At 46.6% G+C, this 11,738-nt stretch overlaps 1 protein-coding gene across 1 annotated transcript in view; it reads right to left on the reverse strand.

Moving 5' to 3' along the window:
- CTSE (cathepsin E) overlaps nucleotides 1–9,192 on the reverse strand; it is an 85,862-nt gene extending 76,670 nt beyond the window's left edge. The window contains exon 1 of the mRNA XM_073587241.1: nucleotides 9,127–9,192. Coding sequence (XP_073443342.1) covers nucleotides 9,127–9,191 — 65 coding nt within the window. The 5' untranslated portion in view covers nucleotide 9,192. The remainder of the gene's footprint in view (nucleotides 1–9,126) is intronic.
- Nucleotides 9,193–11,738: the final 2,546 nt, after the last annotated feature.

The following is an 11,738-nucleotide window of genomic DNA, read 5'->3' on the forward strand; positions in this document are numbered from 1 at the left end:
GACCACAAGAATTTGATTTACCTAGAGTCGGCTAAGCGTTTGAACCCTAGACAGGCTAGGTGGGCCTTGTTTTTTACACGTTTTGATTTTGTTGTTTCTTTTCTTCCTGGAACTAAGAATGTCAAGGCAGACGCCCTCTCTAGGAGCTTCCTTGCTGATTCTCCTGTGGTGACCAAGCCTGCTACCATCTTAGGCGAAGGGGTGGTTCTTTCTGCCATCTCGCCCAATTTGAGACGTGCTCTGGAAGAGTTCCAGGAGGACAAACCTGAGCGTTGTCCCAGTGGAAAGTTGTATGTTCCTGACCAGTGGAAGAAGAGAGTGATGTCTGAAGTTCATTGCTCTGCTTTGGCTGGTCATCCAGGAATTTTTGGTACTAGAGATCTGGTGAGTCGGTCTTTTTGGTGGCCCTCCTTGTCTTGTGATGTCAGGAATTTTGTGCAGTCCTGTGGGACGTGCTCCCGGTCTAAATCCTGTTCTCGCTCTAGTGGGTTGTTGATGCCTTTGCCTGTCCCCAAGAGGCCATGGACCCATATTTCAATGGATTTCATCTCTGATATGCCTGTCTCTCAAAGGATGACTGTTATTTGGGTGATTTGTGATAGGTTCTCTAAGATGGTTCATCTTGTACCACTCCCTAAGTTGCTGTCTTCCTCTGAGTTGGTGACCCTGTTTTTACAACAGGTGGTTCGCTTGCACGGGATTCCTGAGAACATTGTATCTGACAGAGGAGTCCAGTTTGTGTCTAGATTTTGGAGAACTTTCTGTTCCAAGCTGGGAATTCTGTTGTCCTTCTCCTCTGCTTTTCACCCTCAGACCAATGGGCAGACAGAGAGAACAAACCAGACCTTGGAGTCATATTTGAGATGTTTTATTTCTGCTGATCAGGATGATTGGGTTTCATTTTTGCCCTTGGCCGAATTTGCTTTAAATAATAGAGCTAGTTCTGCCACCTTGATGTCACCTTTTTTTTGTAACTTTGGGTTTCATCCTCGATTTTCTTCAGGGCAGGTGGAGCCCTCTGCCTGCCCAGGTGTTGACACTGTGGTGGAGAGAATGCACCAGATCTGGGACCAAGTGGTGGATAAGTTATCTCTCTCCCAGGAAAAGGCCCAGCGGTTTTCCAACCGACATAGGACCATTGGTCCCCAGTTTAAGGTTGGTGATATGGTGTGGTTATCATCAAAAAATATTGCTATGAAGGTGGCTTCACCTAAGTTTAAGCCTAGATTCATTGGACCTTACAAGATTTTGGAGATTATTAATCCGGTCTCTTTTCGTTTGGCTCTTCCTGTCACATTTAAAATCCATAATGTGTTCCATAAATCTTTGTTGAAGAGGTTTGTTGAACCTGTTGTTCCGGGGGTGGCACCTCCAGACCCCGTATTGGTTGAAGGTAACATGGAATATGAGGTAGAGAAAGTACTGGATTCCCGTCTGGCTAGACGGAGACTCCAGTATTTGGTTAAGTGGAAGGGTTATGGTCAGGAGGATAATTCCTGGGTCTCTGCCTCTGATATTCATGCCAAAAGATTGGTGCGTGCCTTTCATCGGGATCACCCTGATCGCCCTGGTGGCATGGTTGAGGGTTCGGTGACCCCTCCTCAAGGGGGAGGTACTGTTGTGAGTTCATTTTCCCCTTCACTACTGAGGCCCGAGGAACTCCCTCTTCTGGTAGAGAAAGGTAGTGAGCCTGATTATCAAACACCTGAGTTTGATGATGATGACTGGCTGAGTGGAGTTACTGACTGGATATAAGGCTGCCGACGCCCTTCTGCCCTGCGGGTTATTTCTCTGTGGGATCCTTGGAGACCAGTCTGAATTCCTGCTCTTCTAAAGCTAAGTTTTCTGCTCGGCTTTTTGCATTGGTGCTTTGACTTTGTTTTGCTTTGTTTTTCTGGATTTCTGCCATTCCCTGCTGGGGTGAGCTGAATTCCTTTAGCTCTGTCTTCTGAAAATACCTGAGTGCTGATTTAGTTTTTGAAGCCTAGCTGCTTCAGGGTCTTTTTCCATATCAGCTGTTGGCTTATGTCTTTGATAGGGTTTTGGCAGATTGCAGACAGCAACCTTCCTTTCCTTTTCTGTTTAGTTAGCTTGGGCCCCATCGTTTGCTCAGCCTATCTTTCTATCTGTGTGTGTTTTTTCATCTTGCTTCACCGTCATTATATGTTGGGGGCTGCCTTTTACTTTGGGGTCTGTTCTGGGGCAGTTTAGATTTCCTTTTCTGTCTTTAGGCTATTTAGCGCTCCGGCTGTGATCGAGGGGTCTAGGGCATCGTAGGAACCCCCCACGGCTACTGCTAGTTGTGTTGATAGGTTCAGGGGTCTGCAATCTGATAGTTGCCAACTTCTCCGGTTTTCTGGACGTAGCTTCTATTTTTGTGTCTGCCTCCTACGGTGACTCAGTCATAACAGTCTGATTTCAGCTGAGAAAAAAATCGCAGCTGAGATGTAGCCCATTCAATAACATTGGTCTGAGTGCAATTGTTTTTTTTTGTAACGGATTGCACTCATCTGTATTTCTTGCAAGTGAGTATGAGCCTTAATAGGAAATTTTTAGTTAAAGTATATTAGAAAAGAGATTAGATTATTACATTAAATAGACAGACATGTAGAATTTAAATAAATATTAGTTTTGAACCACCCTTTGATGTTAAAGTTTCTCATCATATTAACAAATCATAGTATTTGAAACCTCAACCGTTAATCCTAAATCTAGGAAAGGAAACTTCAACCACCCAAGTTGGTGGGATGTCAGCAGATCAACAATCCACTGTGGATTCAGTTGCAGATCTGTAGCAACATCTGGATTTTGTGGCCGATTTTCTGCGGATTTCACCTTATGCATTAAAAGAATCCATAGAAAAAAGTGACATTCTGCGGATATGAAATATGCTTCACAGTTCAATTTCGGTACAGTATTGGTACATCATGTCGGCAAGCTTTGTAGAAATGTCATCCACTTTCCTTGGATGCTTTTATGAAGAGCTCCCTGGATGCTGGAATTTGTGTTTTTTTTTCACTTTGCAGTTATTATAACACTAGATGTGTGCCCGATGCTATTGTATCGGGAGGGCAGTAACATCACGATGGGGGAAGCTTTGTGGCGCTGGGGGTGGCGGCCCACCCACTTCCGTGCAGTCATAACCGACAGGAAAGACAGTGTTTTGCGGCCTATGCTGGAGATGGTGCCCGCACCCAATCTCCAGCACAGGCCTCAAGCCGTGATCTTTCCTGCCGGCTGTGACTGCACGGAGGTGGGTGGGCAGGCAGCAGCGGGATCCGGCGCGTGTAGTCAGGTGGTGTGTCCTGGCGGGGGTCCAGCGGCGGCATCCCTCTCATTACTCCCCCCTCATTACACCATCTCGTTACACCCCTCTCACAGCCGGCAGGAAAGACGGTGTTTTGCGGCCTGTGCTGGAGATGGTGTGTGGCGCCACCAGAGGGTGGCCGCACTCAATCTCCAGCACAGGCCTCAAACCATGGTCTTTCCTGCCGGCTGTGAGAGCACGGAGGTGGGTGGGCAAGCAGCAGCAGGATCCGGCGCGTGTAGTCAGGCGGTGGGTCCTGGTGGGGGTCCGGCAGTGGCATCCCTCTCATCACACCCTCTCATTACGCCCCCTCATTACACCCTCTCATTATACCCCCTTCATTACACCCCTCTCGTTATATCCCCTCGTTACACCCCTTCACAGCCTCATGATCACAGCGGCAGCCTGGATCCGAGCGGCAGCTGGGATCTGAGCGGCGGTCAGGATCGCAGGGGCGTTCAGGATCGCAGTGGTGGCCTGGATCCAAGTGGCAGCTGGGATCCCAGCGGCTGTTGGGAATCGCAGCGGTGGCCTGGATCCGAGCAGCCGCTGGGATCCCAGCGGCGGTCGGGCTCGCAGCAGCGTTCGGGATCGCAGCTGCATCCTGGATCCGAGCGGCATCACTTGGGTGTTCCAAAATGGTGGTTGGCATACTTCCGGTGCGGCGCAGTGGATTGTGGGATTCGGGGACATCCAGACAGAAGTGGATGACAAACAATTTAAAGCAATTATATATATAGATGCTGTCGATTTTCCATCCACAAATCTGCAACAGATCTGCTGTGTGAACAAGTTCTTGGGCTATATTATTATTTATTTATTTATATAGGACCATTGATTCCATGGTGCTGTACATGAGAAGGGGTTACATACAAATGACATATTTCACTTACAGTAAACAAACTAACAATCACAGACTGATACAGAGGGGAGAGAGGACCCTGCCCTTGCAGGCTTACATTTTACAGGATGGTGGGGAAGGAGACAGTATGTTGGGGGGTTGCAGCAGCTCCGGTGTTGGTGAGGCGGTAGCTCCAGTAGTGGTGAGAAGGCTGCCAGGATCATTGCAGGCTGTAGGCTTTCCTGAAGAGGTGGGTTTTCAGGTTCCATCTGAAGGATCCGAGTGTGGTTGATAGCCGGACGTGTTGGGGCAAAGAATTCCAGAGGATGGGGGCTATTTGGGAGAAGTCTTGGAGGCGGTTGGGTGAGGAGCGAAAGAGGTCTTGGGAGGATTGGAGATTACGTGAGGGAAGATATCAGGAGATTAGTTCAGAGATATATGGAGGAGACAGGTTATAGATGGCCTTGTAGGTCAGTATTAGTAATTTGAATTGGATACGCTGAGGGAGTGGGAGCCAGTGAAGAGATTGGCAGAGGGGAGAAGCGGAGGAGTAGCGAGGAGAGAGATGAATTCGTCGGGCAGCAGAGTTAAGGATGGACTGGAAAGATGCGAGGGTGTTATCAGGGAGGCCACAGAAAAAGATGCTGCAGTAATCAAGAAAGGAGATGATGAGGGCATGAACGAGCATTTTAGTAGAGTGAGGTTTGAGGGAGGGACGGATTCTGGAAATATTTTTGAGCTGGAGGCGGCAGGAGGTGGAGAGTGCTTGGATGTACGGTTAGAAGGACAGGGCAGAGTCAAGGGTTACTCCGAGGCAGCGGACCTCCGGTACGGGGGAAAGCATGATGTCGTCAATTGTTATAGATAGGTCAGGTAAAGAATATCTGTGAGATGGGGAAAGATGATCAGTTCAGATTTGTCCACATTCAGTTTGAGGAAGCAGGAGGAGAAGAAGGAGGATATGGCTGATAGACACTCCGGGATTCTGGAGAGCAGAGAGGTGACGTCTGGGCCAGAGAGGTAGATCTGAGCATCATCGGCATAAAGGTGGTACTGGAATCCGTGTGACTTCATGAGTTGCCCCAGGCCTAGTGTATAGATTGAGAAGAGTAGGGGTCCTAGAACAGAACCTTGGGGGACTCCAACAGAGAGAGGGTGGGGTGAGGAGGTAGTGTGGAAGTGGGAGATGCTGAATGTGCGGGTGGAGAGGTATGAGGAGATCCAGGATAGGGTGAGGTCTTTGATGCCAAAGGAAGAGAGGATCTGTAGTAGGACACAGTGGTCAACTGTGTCAAAGGGAGAGGACAGGTCTAGGAGCAGGAGTATAGAGTATTGTCCTTTCGCTTTGGCTTTAAGTAGGCCGTTAGTAATTTTGGTCAGGACTGTCTCAGTGGAGTGATGGGGGCGGAAACCAGATTGTAGATTGTCAAAGAGCAGGTTAGATGAGAGGAAAGTTCAGCGTGGACGTGCTGCTCCAGGAGTTTGGAAGCAAATGGGAGCAGCGATATTGGGCGATAGCTGGACATAGTGGTTGGGTTGAGGGTTGGCTTTTTGAGGATAGGCGTGATTGTGGCATGTTTGAAAGCAGAAGGGAAGGTACCGGAAGTTAGAGACAGGTTGAAAAGGTGGGTTAGGGATGGGATAAGAGTGGTGGCGAGGTTGGGGAGGAGGTGGGATGGGATGGGGTCGAGTGCACAAGTGGTGAGGTGTGATTTGGAGAGAAGATGAGCAAGCTCCCCTTCATTGATGTTGGATAAGGAGGTTATGGGGTTAGAGCATTGGTCTTGTATACAAAGGGATTGTGTTGGTTGAATAATAAAGACTTGCCGTGTTTGGTCTATCTTGTTTTTGAAGTGTGTGGCGAAGTCCTCAGCAGAGATTAGGGAAGTTGGAGGGGGCAGTGATGGGCAGAGGAGGGAGTTAAAAGTATTGAACAACTGTTTAGGGTTGTGGGATAAGGAAGATACAAGGGATGTAAAGAAGGCCTGTTTAGCAGAGGTGAGAGCTGATTTGAATGCAAGTGTTGTTTGTTATGCATGACAGGGGCGACCGAGTTGATGGCTGATGCAAGAGTGGCATTGTAGAAACTAAGTATATATGTAAAAACTCAGGAGGGCACTACTGAATAAGATATGCGGATCAACCAGCAGTCAGTATAAACACAAACTGAGAAAATGGAGAAAAAGCTACTGACCAAAATGCAGGGATCACTGCAAAATTACAAATTTTATTGGTAACAAAAAGACAACATCCATGTAAAAACATTTAAAAAGTCATACAATGACATGAAACTATCACAAAGGCTTATAATAAAGCCCAAAGAGCTCCCTCCAGTAAATGGACATATATAAAAAAGGCTCTAGAATATATCACATACAATAGCATACCTGCAATGAAGAAATGTTCAGAGATGTAATACTAAACATAATGATCCATTGAATAATCCATCCAAATAGACTATAGTACAATAATGAATGCAAGTGATAACAAATGTAAGCAACTGAGCCATGAAAATAAACACCATAGGGTACTAAGCATAGATGAAAAGTATAGCAATCATGGTGTAGCCAAGAGGCTAAAATGACCAAGATTAAATCCTGCCTGCATAGTCCCTATATAATGCCACTTACAAGGGGGAGCTTGTGGAGTGCCCTACGCGTGTCGCACACCAAAAGGTGGCTGATGACAGCCACTTGGAGGTTGTAGGGAGAGTAAATGCGGACAGAGTGGACTTCAAAAGAGGGGAGGATAAGGGAGGGAAGAGGTTGGATTGGGTTGAAGGTGCAGTTGGAAGAAAGGAGAAGGCCCACTCCTCCACCGTGTCTGTTGCCAGGGTGAGGAGTGTGGGTGAAGTGGAGGCCGCTGTAGCATAGCGCAGCAGGGGAGGTGGTGTCGGAGGGTGACAGCCATGTTTCAGTGAGGCCAAGGAAGGAAAAATTGTGAGAGGTAAAGAGATCGTGAATCACATGGAGTTTATTGCAGATGGAGCGGGCATTCCAGAGTGATCCAGAGAGAGGGAGCAGGGCGGTGGGCGTGAAGGGCACGGATTTGAGGTTGGAAAGATTTTGGGTGTTTATATTGGGTTGGGAGCGATAGAAGGGGGTAATAATGGGAGATATGAGCTGAGGGGGTCATAGTTGGGAGATATGTTGCCAGCAGTGAGGAGAAGTAGAGAGAGGCAGAGCAGGTGGGAGAAGGAGAGTGTGTGTAATTTGTTTTGTGTGTTATTAGGAGGGATCTGAGGTTGAGGAGCAGGTCAGGTGGGGGGGGCAAGAGGGAAGGAGAGATTATTACTTGGTTAGAGGGTGCTGGGGTTTGTGGATAGTGTAGGAGAGTCAGGAGTAATGGAGGCAAAAACCGTTAGAGCAAATGTCAGCATGTTGAGAGTAAGTTTGGAGGAATGAGAAAAAAATTTAGTATATTTAAACACAGTGGTTAGTCCTACCTTCTGGTCACTTCTGGCATATTTCTATTGTTATCCTTAAAGAGACATCCTTAATAGAGACAGACCAATGACTCTGAATTTATAACAAGTTAAATGCACATCAAACAGGTCAGGTGTGAACAGGAGGGAGGGGCAGCAAGGAGACTGGTCACAGACACAGGAGGGGATTAATCAGAAGTCAGGAAGAGAGAGAGGAAAAAAAGGAAATAGATACAAAAGGACAGATAAAGCATTGATAGCAGACAGATACAGGGGTGATTGGGGTTCAGGAAAGATGGGTGATGATGGTATTGCAGCCAGGAGACATACCATTGATAGCAGACAGATATTCACTGTAATAGACACTATATGTTCTCACATCGTGTTTTTTTATGTTTTTCTGCAGGCAAAACCTGCTCTTTGCAGTAAAGAAGCTGCTTACAAAGAGCTGTGTTTTTGGCTGCATTTTTCAGGATACCAAAGTCCATCTTTGCTTCCAGCAAAGGAGCATGAACACAGGGCACAAATACAAGATATATGTGAAACCATAAAACAGATTGTATGTCTGAAATAACAGTGACTATTCTGGACAAAAAAAGTTCACGAGTTCATGAAAAAAATGCACAATTACAAATGTAACAGTGGGGGAGGTGAATAGTTTACCTAAGATATTGGTAGAGCATTGAGTTTGTAGGATACTGGTTAGTTTTATTCTTTGGTCATCCTTTGATTTGATCAGGTATTGTTCAATTTCACACTTAGTTCAGTCAGCATTTACTTTGCTCGAATCACTAATGTATATATACTGTACTAATCCTAACTGTCATGCTAATGTTAGGAGACCAAGACATTATGGTTTAAACTTGGGAAACACACAAAAATAAATGGGTTTCACATCATGCTGTACCCAAACTCATTACCTGAAATTTTTACTGCGCTTTTGCATTTACTCATTGCTTTCTATGGGTAAAAAAAATTCTGAAAGAAATGACATGTTGCAGTATTCAAAAACTCAGCAGTTTTCCAATTCGGTCAGGAAAAAACAAAATAATGAGTATGCATGAGATTGCTGAAATCTCATAGCTTTTGCTGGCACTGCAAAACACAGCTGAAAATTTGCATAAAAACGCAACGTGTGAACATAGCCTTAGAGTGGATTTACACTCAACACATTCTACTATGTTGCAGAAATTGTCATGAATGTTCTATTTATCTGAAAGGAACTTGTAAAAATCCATGTGCTTGCCACAAAAAGGACCTGATTTACTGTAGATAAAGGGAACTGACTTTCTGTCACAGACAGTTCTGCAACAAAAACCATGTCAATCTACCCTTGCCACCTCACTGGTTTGACTTTTAGGTATTATCAACATCTATATGTGGATATACCCTTCTAATGAGTGAGCGTCAATATATATTAATAGATATACATGTCAATATATATATTCTGCATAAATAAATCCATGGATATGTAGATTTATACATACATGTATGCACATATACTATTTTCTTGTTTCTTCCACAGTAAATCATAAATGTAAAGAGTCCACTCACCGTATTACCCCTTGGATAATAGCTGTGCACAGTATAAGTACAAGAAATGCCTTCATCTTGTGCATGTGTCGCAGCTCCGAAAGCAAGAGCAAAGCTGGGGTAGATGCCAATTTATATCTTTCTCTAGAACCAAGCCCATATACCACAGATAGTGTTGTTTGCTGCATAAAGTAAACACATGACTGATTTCTGAAGTTTTCACAGAGTTAACAAGGTTAAGGGGTATGTCACACTAAGCGAGATCGCTGATGTGTCACCGATTTGTGACGCATCAGTGATCTCGCTGTGTGTGGGATGCATCAGCGACCGGCCCCCCCGCCGGGTATCGCTGATCCTGCAGGAATGTCCTGGGCCATTTTTGATCATTGGTCTCCCGCTGGCCAGCACACATCGCTGCGTGTGGTAGCGGGAGACCAACGATCAGCGAGCTCCCAGCGCTGTAAGCAGACGCTGGGAGCTGGTATCCAGGGTAAATAGTGGGTAACTAAGCACGTGCGTCGCTTAGTTACCCGCTGGGTACCCTGGATACCAGCGTGCTCACGCTGGGAACTGGTATCCAAGGTAAACCGCGGGTAACTAAGCGCTGTGCCAGAGAGAGCCAGAGCAAAAGCCAGAGCCAGAGCAGAGTGGGGAGAGCAGTGACCAGAGAGACTGCAGGGAGACTCACCACAGGCAGAAGGGAGACGGCACCTAGCCGTCCAGGAGGGAGACGCCGACCATTCAGCCGCGCTCCTAGCGGCTGCCACTGCCCGCCTCCAGCTCATGGCCGCAGCCTGTCCGCGGCCGCCACCGGCCGCCACCGGCCGACTCCAGCCCGCGGTCTCTCCACTGCTACCTGCGGTTGCCGCCCTTCACTCCAGCCCGGGATTGCGGCCTGCCCGTTACCGCCCGTGGGTACTGTTGCTTCACTCCAGCCCGTGGCTGCGGCCTGTCCGCTACCGCCCGCGGGCCCCGTCGCTCCACTCCAGCCCGCGGACCTCGCGGCTGCGGCCTGTTCGCCGCCACCACGGCCCGTCCCCGGCCTGTGGCTGTTGTCTACACCTCCCAGTCCCAGGGCTACACCATATCTCCTCCGATGGGAGGTGCTATGCAGAGGAACTCCCCAGGGCCCTGTTGTGCCCCCTCCTCGCTTGGGCATAGGAACGCCGGAAGTCTTTGCCAGATCCTCGTCGGCTGGGCCCAGCGGCTGCAACGCCGAAGTACCATCGATCAGCACCCTGCCAGACGTCAGAGAGGATAAGTGACACTTTGTAACTAAGGACCCGTAGTCTGCCATACCGTGGCCCTATAGTGACCAGCCTTTGCCAGGTTAGTCGTGTTCACGTGTTGATCCCCTGCGTGGGCAATTATTGTTAGCTTGTTTGGTTGCTCAGGATAGCCCTAAAGGCATCCTTATATATAAAAGTTACCCTTTAAAGCACATCCCGTCTCCCGCCTCGTCACTGCATCCCGCATACCTGCGAGTACTACACCAGTGTCCTCGCTTGTCCTGATTACTGGTGAGTAGAGTTGAGCGATACCAGCCGATACTTGAAAATATCGGATCGGAATGGATCGGCCGATCTTTAAAAAAAGTATCGGTATCGCCGATTCCGATACCGGGAACCAATGCAAGTCAATGGGGCCAAAATATCGGAATTAAAAAAAACCCTTTCTTTCCTTGTAGGTTAATTCTACATGAAGAAAAACAACTAAGAATAATGTAGAATGTATTGTGGGAGGTGGAGGAGACATTAAAGCCATAGAGGTTTAGCCCAATCAAATGGAATAGCAGGAATTAAACTTTTTTTTTAAAGATGTTAGGAGTTACAAAGATATTGACTATGTTAGCCTCATTTATATTTTGCCAGACATGTATGTCTTCTTCTTCTACTTCCTTTTTTTACATTCTTCTTCTTCTTCTTCTACTTCCTTTTTTTACATTCTTCTTCTTCTTCTTCTACTTCCTTTTTTTACATTCTTCTTCTTCTTCTTCTACTTCCTTTTTTACATTCTTCTTCTTATTCCTTTTTTTACATTCTTCTTCTTCTTCTTCTACTTCCTTTTTTTACATTCTTCTTCTTCTTCTTCTTCTTCTTCTTCTTCTTCTTCTTCCTTTTCTTACATTCTTCATATTCTTCTTATTCAACAATTATTATTCTACATATTCAGCTTCTTCATCTTCTTCCTATTCTTCTTCATCATATTCTTGTTTGTGTCAGGCATTCCTGTAGTTGTTATCTAGAAAAGTTAGAAGTTTACACCTTCCGTTCTGCCTGTCACAAAAGATTTACAACAGGATTTGTCCGCGTTCAGTTTGGCCTGCAGCAGCAGGCCTTTTCCAGGGGCACCACGAGGAGGAACGGACTCACCCCCATACACTGCTTAGTCTTCTTCTGCTTATAAATAAGATAATATCATTTGCTCAGAGTATTAGTCTTATGCTTAATGTTCTTCTGCTTTGTTTTTTTTATGCTTCTTTGTCTTCTCTCTCTTGTTGTTCTGCATCTTGGTGGTTGTCTTCCTGTTCTTTGTCCTCTTGAACCAGCTGACTGTACTGGCACCCGGAGGGGCAGCAGAAGGAACAAGAGCCAATGGCACTACCAAGGACCAGCTGACGGTGCTGGAACCCG

This window comes from Dendrobates tinctorius, unplaced genomic scaffold (genome assembly GCF_039654945.1).
Source record: "Dendrobates tinctorius isolate UK_male_01 unplaced genomic scaffold, ASM3965494v1 ptg000098l, whole genome shotgun sequence".
Classification (NCBI taxonomy): domain Eukaryota; kingdom Metazoa; phylum Chordata; class Amphibia; order Anura; family Dendrobatidae; genus Dendrobates; species Dendrobates tinctorius.